General features: G+C 52.0%; 2 protein-coding genes across 2 annotated transcripts in view; both read left to right on the forward strand.

Moving 5' to 3' along the window:
- LOC142793985 (histone H2A-like) overlaps positions 1-2,978 on the forward strand; it is a 30,686-nt gene extending 27,708 nt beyond the window's left edge. Inside the window, exon 2 of the mRNA XM_075885834.1 lies at positions 1,840-2,978. Within this exon, the coding sequence (XP_075741949.1) occupies positions 2,604-2,978 (375 nt within the window). The 5' untranslated portion in view covers positions 1,840-2,603. The remainder of the gene's footprint in view (positions 1-1,839) is intronic.
- A 9,463-nt stretch (positions 2,979-12,441) lies between these two features.
- LOC142793986 (histone H2A-like) lies at positions 12,442-13,242 on the forward strand. Its single transcript, XM_075885835.1, has one exon. The coding sequence runs from the start codon at positions 12,868-12,870 to the stop codon at positions 13,240-13,242; it is 375 nt and encodes a 124-aa protein (XP_075741950.1). The 5' UTR covers positions 12,442-12,867.
- Positions 13,243-16,114: the final 2,872 nt, after the last annotated feature.

Below are 16,114 nucleotides of genomic sequence, written 5' to 3' on the forward strand. Positions count from 1 at the left end.
TGCTGGCCGGCCTGGCTATGTTTCTTTCGGCGACGCGCAAACGGAGCACTCGGTGCGAAAACGGGAAATGCCCATACCTCGTGTCGACCGCCTTTCTTTACTGGATTTCGTACTTCTTTGTGCACTATATAAATCACCTGCGTGGTACCCCTGTCATGCGTACGCACAGTTTTGTTTTTTCCTTCACTCGGGCTGTCGATACTTTGCTTTCGGACAATAATTAGCATGCAGTCCGCCGCCACGCTTTTCTGCTTCTACAGCTATTGTCACATGCGTCTATATATTTCTCCCCTATCTTTTCTTGCATCAATGCTTCCGCACATTTTTCACCGCGCCACGCACTTTAAGCTACATTCACTCCTCCTACAGTCTCGAAACGGGCCTGCCCTGCGCTCTCAAGAAATAAATGCCCCAATTTCGTAAACAAATGAATGGCGTGGCAGAGAAGGAACTCTGCGCTGTCTGATGAATGTGGCTGTACCCTTCACATCGGGCGGCAGCTATCACCACCTAGCCATAATGCTGACCTAACAAACAGCTACATTTATCTTGTTTTTTTTCTCTCTTTAAATAGTGAAGTATAGGACCGCGGTGCTTTGCAGTGAATGGTTTAGTTTTCACTCTTGCCTTGACTTTAGCCACCAATAAGATAACCACCTTCTAGTTAATTCTACCCGCCTAAAGTCTATTTTGCCCTCCCCCGTCTCTAAACCCCGGTGCTTTTGAAAAACTCTGCGCCATCATTCTAAACTATAAGGTGAAGCCCTTTACATAGCATTATCAAGTGTTCGGCAGTTTCCTTCTCTCCGCATGCACTGCATACCGTGTATACCCCTTCATATTTGGCCCGACATGTCGGAGTTGCTCGGGCAAGCGCTGACGCGAGTTTCCTATTCTATCATTTCCCAAGAGCTGAACACACTCGAGTTCATGTTACCTTTTTTTGAGAGAAGCGGCCACCTTCCCCCTGTTTTTTTTTTTTTTTTTTAATTACCACGCTCCTGGTTTTGTTTTCCCTCCATTACCGTACTTGTGGCACTTTTCTCCGCGCACTCGGTCTTCTCTAATTTACCTGTTCAACCTCCCCGAGCACACACGTCGAGCGCGGCACACCAACGCTCCTGCTAGCGGTGTTCAACAGAGAGAAGAGGATGGATTCGGAGCCGAATCTCTCAGCACAACCCCTATGCCGACGCAGACAATTTGGGTGGCTCTGAGAAGAGCCGTTGATTTGTCGTTGCTCGCTGTGGCCCACGACGCACGCCTACTTGGAGCTGGTGTACTTGGTGACGGCTTTTGTACCCTCGGACACCGCGTGCTTGGCCAGCTCTCCGGGCAGCAGCAGGCGCACCGCGGTCTGGATCTCCCGGCTCGTGATGGTCGAGCGCTTGTTGTAGTGAGCAAGGCGTGACGACTCGGCGGCGATACGCTCGAAGATGTCGTTCACGAAGCTGTTCATGATGGACATGGCCTTGCTGGAGACACCAGTGTCGGGGTGCACCTGCTTCAGCACCTTATAGATGTAGATGGAGAAGCTCTCCTTCCTGCGGCGCTTCTTCTTCTTCTTGTCCGTGGCGCGCACATTCTTCTGCGCCTTGCCGGCCTTCTTGACGGCTTTGCCAGACGGTTGGGGAGGCATGATTTCACACAACACGCACGCGAGACCAGAGTCGAATGCGCGTGTCCCCCCGTCTCGCCGCGCTTAAATATGAGCGAGGGGTGTTGACGAGATCAGCACAACGCGCGCGCCCCATTGGTTCGCACGGCTTCTCTCTCTCACACTCTCATCCGTTCCCCGCGAGCGGCGGCGCGCGATGGTGGCAACGGAAACCATTCGAGGGGATTCGCTCGCAGGATTTCAAGCTGGACGGTTGTGCCCTCGCGATCTCCGACTTCAGCGTAGCTCCCGCCGACTGGTTCGCCCTCCGCGGTCTCCTGACGCCGTGTAGCTCTCGCATTGTGGCACCCCGCCCTTGGACTGCTTCGACCGGATCCCCACTTTCCTATCTCCTTCTTTTTCCTCTCGTTGGCTGTCTTCTTCTGCTTCTACTTTCCTTCTATTCTTTTTATCCCTCCTTCCCCCCACCCCTATAAGGCACTGCGCCGTGTCGCCTGAAGGCAGACAGAAATTAGGTGCCTTTTTCCTCTTCATTCTAATCACTACCACCACCAAACCATTCGAGGATTCGCTCGCAGGATTTCAAGCTGGACGGTTGTGCCCTCGCGATCTCCGACTTCAGCGTAGCTCCCGCCGACTGGTTCGCCCTCCGCGGTCTCCTGACGCCGTGTAGCTCTCGCATTGTGGCACCCCGCCCTTGGACTGCTTCGACCGGATCCCCACTTTCCTATCTCCTTCTTTTTTCCTCTCGTTGGCTGTCTTCTTCTGCTTCTACTTTCCTTCTATTCTTTTATCCCTCCTTCCCCCCACCCCTATAAGGCACTGCGCCGTGTCGCCTGAAGGCAGACAGAAATTAGGTGCCTTTTTCCTCTTCATTGTAACCACTACCACCACCACCAAACCATTCGAGCACGGCTCTCATCTCAGAAGGCAGCAGCTTTCTTGTTTTCGGCAACCGGCGTCGTACCAAGCGAAAAGCAACACCATGTCCGGACGTGGCAAGGGCGGCAAGGCGAAAGGCAAGAGCAAGACCCGTTCTAGCCGCGCGGGGCTTCAGTTCCCCGTGGGCCGTATTCACCGCCTCCTACGCAAGGGAAACTACGCCGAGCGCGTCGGAGCTGGCGCTCCGGTCTACCTGGCTGCCGTACTCGAGTACCTGGCCGCCGAGGTGCTCGAGCTGGCGGGCAACGCCGCTCGTGACAACAAGAAGACCCGGATCATCCCCCGTCACTTGCAGCTCGCCATCCGCAACGACGAGGAGCTGAACAAACTGCTTTCCGGCGTCACCATCGCGCAGGGCGGTGTGTTGCCCAACATTCAAGCCGTGCTTCTTCCAAAGAAGACGGAGAAGAAGGCGTAAGCGAGCACCCCTTCCGCGCGCTCGCCGCATTCCCCAAACGGTCCTTCTAAGGACCACCCAAACAGGTGACGCGGCCGTGTTTCGCTTCGCAGTCACGATGGCTCTGTTCGTACCCTCAAGCGTGTTTGTTTTTCTATACTTTATATATATTTCCTCGCGACATCAGTTAGCCACAAGTGCGCGACGCCAAATGCTGCAAAGAGACAACCAAATCACGCAGCTCGGCACCGAAAAAGACAGAAAAGAGCATGTAAGCGTTGTCATTTCTCATTAAAAAAAAAAAAAAAAAAGCTCCACACGTAACCGTCTATCCTTACGATGACACCTGAACGGGTCAGCACAGGGACAGAGTAAATTTAATACCTTTGAATAGAAAAACAAACGTAAGGTAAAAAAGAGAGAGAGAGAGAGAGAACCCGCCGTTAGCGCATTCCATTTGGTGCTTCTAACACAATTTATTTCGTCTATCTTGCTAGGCAGCGCAGCCACTATTACACAGAACACACAACACAAGCGCTTAACTTCAACTAAACGTTTATTGCAAAAAAAAAAAAAAATTGTCCAGAATATGGCACAAAAACTTGTTCAGCTTCAAAAGAAATGAAAGGAAATGACACGCGATGATTTCGAGTGTGTTAGTGCACTCTCTATCGCGCTCACGCGGAAAGAACTGTTTTTTGGATGGGGTGATAGAGAATAACAGACAGTAATGTGCGGGACTGGCACGTGTGCTTTTTGTTGTCTACCTTTTACTATTCTTTTTCTCTGTTCACCCCCTTTATAAACTCTGACGTTTGCAATGAAAGTTCAGTTGAAGTTAAGCGCTTGTGTTGTGAGGTCTGTGTAATAGTGGCTGCGCTTCCTAGCGAGATGGATCCTTACCAACTGGCCCGATACAATTGTTTATTTCGTCTCTCGGTAAAACTTCATCACCTCCTACGAGTGCACCCAAAAGTTGCGCCGGGGTCCAGCAGCCCAAGTCACCATGGCGTTACGCAAACAGAAGCCCTCAAAAACACCTTACAAGCGGCGGGCAAAAAGGTAAACACATAAATGAAATTGACACACCACAGGGTCGCAGCACGGCTGCTGCACACACACCGACTGAAGCTAGCCTACCTTTTCTCTGTCTACTCATAATGATACACACTTTTACCTTGAATTTGTCAAAGCTGAGCCATTTCTTCGTAATAACGACGCGCCGACGTTCCGTTCTTCCGCGCGCTAGACAACGGCAGCCACGTACGTACAAAACATGACAGCAAAAGAGGGTGCGGCCGGAGTACGTGGCCTGGAGTGGTCTCGTAGCCAAAGCAGACACGTTGGTGGTCCTGAGAAGGACCGTTTGTTGTTGCTTGCCTGTCGACCGAAGCGCAGGGAGCAGCCCAACTTAGGCGCGCTCACCGCGAATGCGCCGAGCCAGCTGGATGTCCTTTGGCATGATGGTGACGCGCTTAGCGTGGATGGCGCACAGGTTGGTGTCTTCGAAAAGACCAACGAGGTAGGCCTCGCTAGCTTCCTGTAGGGCCATCACGGCAGAACTCTGGAAACGGAGGTCCGTCTTGAAGTCCTGAGCGATTTCCCGCACCAGGCGCTGAAAGGGAAGCTTGCGGATCAGCAGTTCGGTCGACTTCTGGTATCGGCGAATTTCACGCAGGGCCACGGTTCCAGGCCTGTAACGGTGAGGTTTCTTCACCCCGCCTGTGGCAGGGGCACTCTTGCGAGCAGCCTTGGTAGCAAGCTGCTTACGCGGAGCCTTGCCTCCAGTACTCTTGCGCGCGGTTTGTTTAGTTCGGGCCATGCTGCGTGCGTCCGATCACCTCGACTGACGGAGCGAAACTGCGCTCCTGCCGGAGATCGGCAAAAGCGGCTTCGCCGCACGACCCATCTCTCTCCCTCCCATTGGCCGAAGCGTGAGAACCCGTCCGCGTGCGAGCGCGGAAGCGTACGCCAGGATGCTGGCTGGCGCTCATTTTCGGGCAACCGTGCAGTTCGCGGCTGCAAAGAGGTACACCGAAACGAAACCACTACCGCTGTACAATACAGCCTGCTGCGCATTTCTTTCGCCTTCCAGGCAACACATCAATCGACGCTGTAGCTCGTCGCTTCCCGAAGCGGCGCGACGGAGTGCGAGACGCCACCATTCACGCCAACAGCGCGCATCGCACTAGAGCGCCTCGCATCACCGAGGGCAAATGCGCACTGCCACGCCAAAAAAACTTGCTCCTTGCGTTGTCGCTTATTTGCGACCATTACGTAGATGGGCGAAGACGACGAGAGACCACCGGCAGTGTTGGTATATGCATACACGTCCGCGCAACGACAAGGAGTAAAACGCAACAAAACATTCTAACACAAACACCCCGTACATCCAACTGCCACTGAGCGCGCCTACTTGCTCAATCGCAGACAGTAACGGGACTCAATTTTATCTTCCTTTCCCTCTTAAGAATCACTCATACATACTTGCCAAACTACTAGGTGCGCTCAATGGCGGTTGGATGTACGGGGTGTTTGCGTTCGAATGTTTTGTTTCATTTTTACTCCTATTCCCTCGATATGTCGTCTCACTCTGGCTTCCCTCATGTCTCTTTCTCTACACTTTTATTCCCACCCTTTTAATCCCCCCTCACCCCCCATCCCTTGTGAGCTACCGCTGAGGTGTCGCATCCTGATGCAGACAGTTTCGGGGCTCACTTTCCTCTTCTTTTCCATCTTACACATCAGCAATCCCCCCCCCCCCCCCAACCTCTAAGTGCTAAATATGTGGCACAAAAAGCAGGAAATGGACTCAATGAAAGGGTGAAAAATAATAATCATAATAGAAACGAAGATCAACACGCGCCTCAAAAAGCCCCATTCACTCCTCTTTCACATTTTCACGAGAAAATGAAGGTACACACATGGAGAACAATTTTTGTTATAGGTAGGCTTTGCCTGAGCAGAACCACTGTCGTGCGCCTTGGTTACACATTCGACACGCCTCGTCCTGTGCGGAGGTGGGTGGGAAACCAAGGGTGCACTTGAAAATGCAATGCTCGTGGGTTGGTGTCGCCATCTGACGGCAGGCTCACGCGAGCGCGCCTTGCTTTCGAATTTCCCGCGCTCGAACCTCTCGCGTTTACATCATGGGCTAGTCCCCCCCCCCCCCCCTCTCGCGTGGGCGGCGAAGCCAGCCTCCCTAGAGTGACCACCTCTGCCGGCGAAATGGAAACACTTGTTGCGTAGCTGTCCGTCCAAGTAAAGCTTTCACAACTGCAGTGTTCGCAGCACCAGTACAGTACATGAGTGCCACTTCTATCAAGTGCAGCTTCCCTCAGCACGCTGCATGGGCAGCGCTTATTGTGTACTTGCTTCTGACTTGCGCAGAAATTCTGTTTAAACATCCCCTTCCACTTTTCTTTCTTTTTTTTTGTATTTTGCAGCTCGGCAGCGCCAGGTGTGAAAAAAAAAACAAACAAAAATTATTAGGCGTGACAATGTACACAATGTGTTATTGAATGGGGCACTTCTGAGTGCACAGCGGGCGCGGTAAACACGACCAACCTGTCACAATCAATTTTTTCATTTGTAAGTACACATCCCTTCTTCGTCTGGGTGCTCCACGGTAGAACATAGTGCGTTTTTATTTATTTTGACACAACGTGACGCGATCGTGTAGTGGGCATTCCAAAGAAAAAAGCGAGTTCGTGCTTCCTGAGCATAGTCGTGTCTCCAAGAATGCAGTGACCAGGGTAGAACGCTGCGCTCGGCTTCTTCCTTCGCGCGATAAGGTAACTAGGCGACGTTCGCTTGACGGGCCCGTTTTAGCAGCTTGGCTTGCAGGAAGGAGAGGAAGAACTCGCAGATGCGGCGATTGATTCGTGCATGCAGACCCAGGAGAAAGACGACGACGCGAACGAAATGCGGTGAACGTGACAAGTACCCAGCGCGATCAAGCTACTACTACACGAGGTGCTGCTCACCTGAGCGATGACGCAATGATATTGCAAAGAGGGACGGACGGGTATGGCGAACCGCTGGGATCACACTGCCGAAGCATCAAGTGGGTAGCCCTGAAGAGGGCTGTTGTGTTCTCGTTGGCTGGCTGCAGGCGACGCCGCTGGCTTCTTAGCCTCCGAATCCGTACAGGGTGCGGCCCTGACGCTTGAGGGCGTACACGACGTCCATGGCTGTCACGGTCTTCCTTTTGGCGTGCTCGGTGTAAGTGACGGCATCGCGGATCACGTTCTCGAGGAACACCTTGAGAACGCCGCGAGTTTCCTCGTAGATGAGGCCAGAGATGCGCTTGACACCGCCACGGCGCGCCAGACGACGGATGGCCGGCTTGGTTATGCCCTGGATGTTGTCACGCAACACCTTTCGATGACGCTTGGCGCCACCCTTCCCCAGCCCTTTGCCACCTTTGCCACGGCCAGACATGACGGCTTCCGAAGTTTCTGCTTCTGCTTCGAAACGCGCCCGGAAAGCGAATGCTCGACACGATCGAGTCGCGGTGTCGGCGCCGGCCCGCGAGACTGAGGAGGAAGGCGAACGGCGCACGCCGGTTGGTCGGCGGCCAGCTCGTCTCTCTCTCCCTCTTTTCTTCGCGAGGAGCGCGTTGGCCGCGCAGGTTGCTGCACTGACTATTTTTCTGCACTACAAGATTGAATATACACGGCAAACATGCTTTCGTTTGTTTGTTTGTTTTTAATTCTTTTCTCGTTACTGTTGCTAAGTTTCTTGCCCATTCATTCACGCACCCTTCACTGCTGCAAAATGGCGTATCAGTCGTATCAGCTGCCCCAGCGGCAAGGAGACATCAAACCGAGTAAGCGACAATTCATGTACGCGTACGTACAAGCCCAGCGGATACAACGCGTTCGCTAAAAAACGTTTCATCGTGTCCACTGAACATGACACACGCAATATTTGTCAAAACTCACAGCTGCAACAGCTCACCTGTGTGCCGCACGTAAATAAACTGCACACTTAACACTTTGCGACTACTCGTCCCCGGCGTGTGCCCCCCCCCCCTCTTTTTTTTTTTTCTTTTCTATGTTCTCGCTTTCTCTCTAATCACATCAATGCCTCATTTGCACGCACGAAACCCGTTTCACGGCGTCACTTTGACGCCATCCTTGTCGCCAAACCAAGGGACTAACACACGCGGTCCGGGCACGGCCTCATGGCCGGAAATTTCTAAACAAAGCGTGCTCGCGTTGTTGTGGACGCCGGCACGTGAAATTCGGCAAAGTAACAGCACCTTTGGCTGGCTACGCGTGTCTCAAATTTTACTGTGGCAGCTCCACTACATATCGCGATACGGCAGTTTCACCGAAGCCACGCAACGCGACCGCGCTCATTTCAGCATTCACGGGGACGGCAGAGAGTGAGAGCGCACCTCCTCTCGGGCGCGCCTCTCCTCCCGTAAACACGGACTGTCAAGCGGTCCGGTCGCAGCGAAGTTTCCCCATCTCCTTGCGGGGTGGTTCAACACCTGCCCGTTTCAAGTGCACGGTTGCACTGTGAGGAACCCTGCAAGGGTCACGCAATTACAGGCAAAACAGCCCTAACTCTAAAGCGCCTTACATAGGACGAGATTGGAGCGTAAAATGCACCACCCTTTATGCATTCTTTCTTCTTTACAGCGTTGGAAGAGTGTTCGTTCGCTGCATGTTTTACGCATGCGTACTTTCGCTTACATAATACCTTCGGAGGCTGACAACCTGTTAAGTAATCTATCAACGACTATCCGGACGGCATCAGCTGTGCAAAGAAGATTTGCAGTTGGCCTTCCAGAGCCGTCCAGAGCACACAAAGTAGGTCTACACATCGTGGCAACCAATATTTCGAAAAAAGTGAATTGCGTAGTATTATAAAGAATACAACTTTCAGAATGAGCAAAACTGCTTGGTTTGACCAAAGTACAAAGAGGTGCGATTTATACCACATCGATCCATTTATTGAATTAAAAATTACGCTGGCATTAGATAGAATATCGGAAACTCTAATTGACCGATTGAGGCTAGGCACGGCATACACAAAAACATTTGTTTTTTTTTTTTCTTTGCACAGACACGGCAGAGCTGAAAGTCCCGAATGCGAATGCGGATTGATAGATGAAGACGTATGTCACCTTCTCGTAGACTGTCCACATCACGAGACGCCGTCTTAAGTCCGAACAGTTGGCATTAGACCGCAGACCGTTTAACATGAAGAAACTTCTGGGTCCGTGGCCTACTCGAGTTTTACAGTCGCACGCTTTAAAAGCATCAACACGTTCTTTACAAGACAGCGGGATTGCTGATAAGTATTAAGAAATAACGAACTTTCATTTGTAACAAATGTACTTATTATGTACAGTATCACGTGACTCTCATCATGTGTGTGTTGTGAAATGAATGACGTGTCGACAATTATGTACACACGAGCGAATGCATCTTTATACGGACCAGACGTGTGCTCTACTGTTTTGTGCTGGTGGACCGAATATTATCGAGGGACATTATATCAGAGACTTCATTCATTGACTTTCGAACATTTACTTACCATTGTGTTCTGATATGTGCGTATAAGTGTAAGTGTGTCTTTGCATATCTCTGCCCGAGTTTTCTACTTTCCATGCACTGCTTTGTACGTTTTGCTTCAAGATACGTGTTCAAGTTTAACTCAACGGCCAAGGAGTAGCCGGCGCCATAATGGTGCGCCGACATCTCCTTACATATCATATCAATAAGAAAAAAAGATGCGCGCCAATGCCCATCTATTGTATTCCCTTCTCACGTGCCCCAATACCAAACTGCGCGTGCCATTTCTGTGGTGCAAGTGTGTTTAAGTAGTCGCAGTTTCATCTTTCACAATCATGAGGGTTCCCATATTGAAAGTATTCCTTCCCCGAACTTGTGGCAGGGACGCACGATGCGAAATTACAAAATGATCGCGCTTGAAAGCTTCATACAAATGCACTGTCGACCCGCCGAACATAGTCAGTAATCTAAAACAAAGCGGAAATAAACGGTGCGTCCGCTCATTCATTTAAGGTAAGTTTCCCACCACATTCCGAATGGAACGTACCACTCATTTGTGCCTAGCACAGGCGCATTTGTTCTTTCGAAGAGAACACAGTGTTCCGCTACACCGTGTGATTATGTAAACGTCAAGCCGAGCAGTGTCGTTTGCTGGCCGGCCTGGCTATGTTTCTTTCGGCGACGCGCAAACGGAGCACTCGGTGCGAAAACGGGAAATGCCCATACCTCGTGTCGACCGCCTTTCTTTACTGGATTTCGTACTTCTTTGTGCACTATATAAATCACCTGCGTGGTACCCCTGTCATGCGTACGCACAGTTTTGTTTTTTCCTTCACTCGGGCTGTCGATACTTTGCTTTCGGACAATAATTAGCATGCAGTCCGCCGCCACGCTTTTCTGCTTCTACAGCTATTGTCACATGCGTCTATATATTTCTCCCCTATCTTTTCTTGCATCAATGCTTCCGCACATTTTTCACCGCGCCACGCACTTTAAGCTACATTCACTCCTCCTACAGTCTCGAAACGGGCCTGCCCTGCGCTCTCAAGAAATAAATGCCCCAATTTCGTAAACAAATGAATGGCGTGGCAGAGAAGGAACTCTGCGCTGTCTGATGAATGTGGCTGTACCCTTCACATCGGGCGGCAGCTATCACCACCTAGCCATAATGCTGACCTAACAAACAGCTACATTTATCTTGTTTTTTTTCTCTCTTTAAATAGTGAAGTATAGGACCGCGGTGCTTTGCAGTGAATGGTTTAGTTTTCACTCTTGCCTTGACTTTAGCCACCAATAAGATAACCACCTTCTAGTTAATTCTACCCGCCTAAAGTCTATTTTGCCCTCCCCCGTCTCTAAACCCCGGTGCTTTTGAAAAACTCTGCGCCATCATTCTAAACTATAAGGTGAAGCCCTTTACATAGCATTATCAAGTGTTCGGCAGTTTCCTTCTCTCCGCATGCACTGCATACCGTGTATACCCCTTCATATTTGGCCCGACATGTCGGAGTTGCTCGGGCAAGCGCTGACGCGAGTTTCCTATTCTATCATTTCCCAAGAGCTGAACACACTCGAGTTCATGTTACCTTTTTTTGAGAGAAGCGGCCACCTTCCCCCTGTTTTTTTTTTTTTTTTTAATTACCACGCTCCTGGTTTTGTTTTCCCTCCATTACCGTACTTGTGGCACTTTTCTCCGCGCACTCGGTCTTCTCTAATTTACCTGTTCAACCTCCCCGAGCACACACGTCGAGCGCGGCACACCAACGCTCCTGCTAGCGGTGTTCAACAGAGAGAAGAGGATGGATTCGGAGCCGAATCTCTCAGCACAACCCCTATGCCGACGCAGACAATTTGGGTGGCTCTGAGAAGAGCCGTTGATTTGTCGTTGCTCGCTGTGGCCCACGACGCACGCCTACTTGGAGCTGGTGTACTTGGTGACGGCTTTTGTACCCTCGGACACCGCGTGCTTGGCCAGCTCTCCGGGCAGCAGCAGGCGCACCGCGGTCTGGATCTCCCGGCTCGTGATGGTCGAGCGCTTGTTGTAGTGAGCAAGGCGTGACGACTCGGCGGCGATACGCTCGAAGATGTCGTTCACGAAGCTGTTCATGATGGACATGGCCTTGCTGGAGACACCAGTGTCGGGGTGCACCTGCTTCAGCACCTTATAGATGTAGATGGAGAAGCTCTCCTTCCTGCGGCGCTTCTTCTTCTTCTTGTCCGTGGCGCGCACATTCTTCTGCGCCTTGCCGGCCTTCTTGACGGCTTTGCCAGACGGTTGGGGAGGCATGATTTCACACAACACGCACGCGAGACCAGAGTCGAATGCGCGTGTCCCCCCGTCGGAGTGGCTATGAAAAGAGAAAAGAAGAGAAAAGCGAGCCCCGTTATTGTCTGCTTCAAAGAGCGACACCGCCACAGTAGCTCACGAGGGATGGGGGTGAGGAGGGATAAAAAGGATAGGAGTAAAGATGTGGGAAAGCCGAAGAAGGAGAAGAGAAGAAGAGACGTGTGGTAAGCCACAGCGAGCGAGGACAAATCGAGGGGATAGAAGAGATAGGAAAGATGGAGCACGGTCACTGGAGTCCGAGGACGGGGCGCACCTGCGAGAGCTCCTTTCGGCGTCGGTGGATGGCGTAGAACAAGTCCAGTAAATCAGAGCTGCACTGTCGTCGGAGGTGGAAGGTCGTCGGCGGCAGGAGATGACGTAGGGCGAGTCCAGTCGGCCAGAGCCACGCTGACGCGGGAGATCGCAAGCGCGCGGAGCGCGCGAGCGCACGACCGGTCAGCTCGAAATCCAGCAAGCGACGTGTCCCCCCGTCTCGCCGCGCTTAAATATGAGCGAGGGGTGTTGACGAGATCAGCACAACGCGCGCGCCCCATTGGTTCGCACGGCTTCTCTCTCTCACACTCTCATCCGTTCCCCGCGAGCGGCGGCGCGCGATGGTGGCAACGGAAACCATTCGAGGATTCGCTCGCAGGATTTCAAGCTGGACGGTTGTGCCCTCGCGATCTCCGACTTCAGCGTAGCTCCCGCCGACTGGTTCGCCCTCCGCGGTCTCCTGACGCCGTGTAGCTCTCGCATTGTGGCACCCCGCCCTTGGACTGCTTCGACCGGATCCCCACTTTCCTATCTCCTTCTTTTTTCCTCTCGTTGGCTGTCTTCTTCTGCTTCTACTTTCCGTCTATTCTTTTATCCCTCCTTCCCCCCACCCCTATAAGGCACTGCGCCGTGTCGCCTGAAGGCAGACAGAAATTAGGTGCCTTTTTCCTCTTCATTGTAACCACTACCACCACCACCATTCGAGCACGGCTCTCATCTCAGAAGGCAGCAGCTTTCTTGTTTTCGGCAACCGGCGTCGTACCAAGCGAAAAGCAACACCATGTCCGGACGTGGCAAGGGCGGCAAGGCGAAAGGCAAGAGCAAGACCCGTTCTAGCCGCGCGGGGCTTCAGTTCCCCGTGGGCCGTATTCACCGCCTCCTACGCAAGGGAAACTACGCCGAGCGCGTCGGAGCTGGCGCTCCGGTCTACCTGGCTGCCGTACTCGAGTACCTGGCCGCCGAGGTGCTCGAGCTGGCGGGCAACGCCGCTCGTGACAACAAGAAGACCCGGATCATCCCCCGTCACTTGCAGCTCGCCATCCGCAACGACGAGGAGCTGAACAAACTGCTTTCCGGCGTCACCATCGCGCAGGGCGGTGTGTTGCCCAACATTCAAGCCGTGCTTCTTCCAAAGAAGACGGAGAAGAAGGCGTAAGCGAGCACCCCTTCCGCGCGCTCGCCGCATTCCCCAAACGGTCCTTCTAAGGACCACCCAAACAGGTGACGCGGCCGTGTTTCGCTTCGCAGTCACGATGGCTCTGTTCGTACCCTCAAGCGTGTTTGTTTTTCTATACTTTATATATATTTCCTCGCGACATCAGTTAGCCACAAGTGCGCGACGCCAAATGCTGCAAAGAGACAACCAAATCACGCAGCTCGGCACCGAAAAAGACAGAAAAGAGCATGTAAGCGTTGTCATTTCTCATTAAAAAAAAAAAAAAAAAGCTCCACACGTAACCGTCTATCCTTACGATGACACCTGAACGGGTCAGCACAGGGACAGAGTAAATTTAATACCTTTGAATAGAAAAACAAACGTAAGGTAAAAAAAAAAAAGAGAGAGAGAGAGAGAGAACCCGCCGTTAGCGCATTCCATTTGGTGCTTCTAACACAATTTATTTCGTCTATCTTGCTAGGCAGCGCAGCCACTATTACACAGAACACACAACACAAGCGCTTAACTTCAACTAAACGTTTATTGCAAAAAAAAAAAAAAAAATTGTCCAGAATATGGCACAAAAACTTGTTCAGCTTCAAAAGAAATGAAAGGAAATGACACGCGATGATTTCGAGTGTGTTAGTGCACTCTCTATCGCGCTCACGCGGAAAGAACTGTTTTTTGGATGGGGTGATAGAGAATAACAGACAGTAATGTGCGGGACTGGCACGTGTGCTTTTTGTTGTCTACCTTTTACTATTCTTTTTCTCTGTTCACCCCCTTTATAAACTCTGACGTTTGCAATGAAAGTTCAGTTGAAGTTAAGCGCTTGTGTTGTGAGGTCTGTGTAATAGTGGCTGCGCTTCCTAGCGAGATGGATCCTTACCAACTGGCCCGATACAATTGTTTATTTCGTCTCTCGGTAAAACTTCATCACCTCCTACGAGTGCACCCAAAAGTTGCGCCGGGGTCCAGCAGCCCAAGTCACCATGGCGTTACGCAAACAGAAGCCCTCAAAAACACCTTACAAGCGGCGGGCAAAAAGGTAAACACATAAATGAAATTGACACACCACAGGGTCGCAGCACGGCTGCTGCACACACACCGACTGAAGCTAGCCTACCTTTTCTCTGTCTACTCATAATGATACACACTTTTACCTTGAATTTGTCAAAGCTGAGCCATTTCTTCGTAATAACGACGCGCCGACGTTCCGTTCTTCCGCGCGCTAGACAACGGCAGCCACGTACGTACAAAACATGACAGCAAAAGAGGGTGCGGCCGGAGTACGTGGCCTGGAGTGGTCTCGTAGCCAAAGCAGACACGTTGGTGGTCCTGAGAAGGACCGTTTGTTGTTGCTTGCCTGTCGACCGAAGCGCAGGGAGCAGCCCAACTTAGGCGCGCTCACCGCGAATGCGCCGAGCCAGCTGGATGTCCTTTGGCATGATGGTGACGCGCTTAGCGTGGATGGCGCACAGGTTGGTGTCTTCGAAAAGACCAACGAGGTAGGCCTCGCTAGCTTCCTGTAGGGCCATCACGGCAGAACTCTGGAAACGGAGGTCCGTCTTGAAGTCCTGAGCGATTTCCCGCACCAGGCGCTGAAAGGGAAGCTTGCGGATCAGCAGTTCGGTCGACTTCTGGTATCGGCGAATTTCACGCAGGGCCACGGTTCCAGGCCTGTAACGGTGAGGTTTCTTCACCCCGCCTGTGGCAGGGGCACTCTTGCGAGCAGCCTTGGTAGCAAGCTGCTTACGCGGAGCCTTGCCTCCAGTACTCTTGCGCGCGGTTTGTTTAGTTCGGGCCATGCTGCGTGCGTCCGATCACCTCGACTGACGGAGCGAAACTGCGCTCCTGCCGGAGATCGGCAAAAGCGGCTTCGCCGCACGACCCATCTCTCTCCCTCCCATTGGCCGAAGCGTGAGAACCCGTCCGCGTGCGAGCGCGGAAGCGTACGCCAGGATGCTGGCTGGCGCTCATTTTCGGGCAACCGTGCAGTTCGCGGCTGCAAAGAGGTACACCGAAACGAAACCACTACCGCTGTACAATACAGCCTGCTGCGCATTTCTTTCGCCTTCCAGGCAACACATCAATCGACGCTGTAGCTCGTCGCTTCCCGAAGCGGCGCGACGGAGTGCGAGACGCCACCATTCACGCCAACAGCGCGCATCGCACTAGAGCGCCTCGCATCACCGAGGGCAAATGCGCACTGCCACGCCAAAAAAACTTGCTCCTTGCGTTGTCGCTTATTTGCGACCATTACGTAGATGGGCGAAGACGACGAGAGACCACCGGCAGTGTTGGTATATGCATACACGTCCGCGCAACGACAAGGAGTAAAACGCAACAAAACATTCTAACACAAACACCCCGTACATCCAACTGCCACTGAGCGCGCCTACTTGCTCAATCGCAGACAGTAACGGGACTCAATTTTATCTTCCTTTCCCTCTTAAGAATCACTCATACATACTTGCCAAACTACTAGGTGCGCTCAATGGCGGTTGGATGTACGGGGTGTTTGCGTTCGAATGTTTTGTTTCATTTTTACTCCTATTCCCTCGATATGTCGTCTCACTCTGGCTTCCCTCATGTCTCTTTCTCTACACTTTTATTCCCACCCTTTTAATCCCCCCTCACCCCCCATCCCTTGTGAGCTACCGCTGAGGTGTCGCATCCTGATGCAGACAGTTTCGGGGCTCACTTTCCTCTTCTTTTCCATCTTACACATCAGCAATCCCCCCCCCCCCCAACCTCTAAGTGCTAAATATGTGGCACAAAAAGCAGGAAATGGACTCAATGAAAGGGTGAAAAATAATAATCATAATAGAAACGAAGATCAACACGCGCCTCAAAAAGCCCCATTCACTCC

The sequence above is a fragment of the Rhipicephalus microplus genome, unplaced genomic scaffold, assembly GCF_043290135.1.
Source record: "Rhipicephalus microplus isolate Deutch F79 unplaced genomic scaffold, USDA_Rmic scaffold_359, whole genome shotgun sequence".
Classification (NCBI taxonomy): Eukaryota; Metazoa; Arthropoda; class Arachnida; order Ixodida; family Ixodidae; genus Rhipicephalus; species Rhipicephalus microplus.

Bases quoted from the DNA above. Each gene is read 5' to 3' on its own strand.
- LOC142793986 (XM_075885835.1), top strand. From the start codon at position 12,868: ATGTCCGGACGTGGCAAGGGCGGCAAGGCGAAAGGCAAGAGCAAGACC.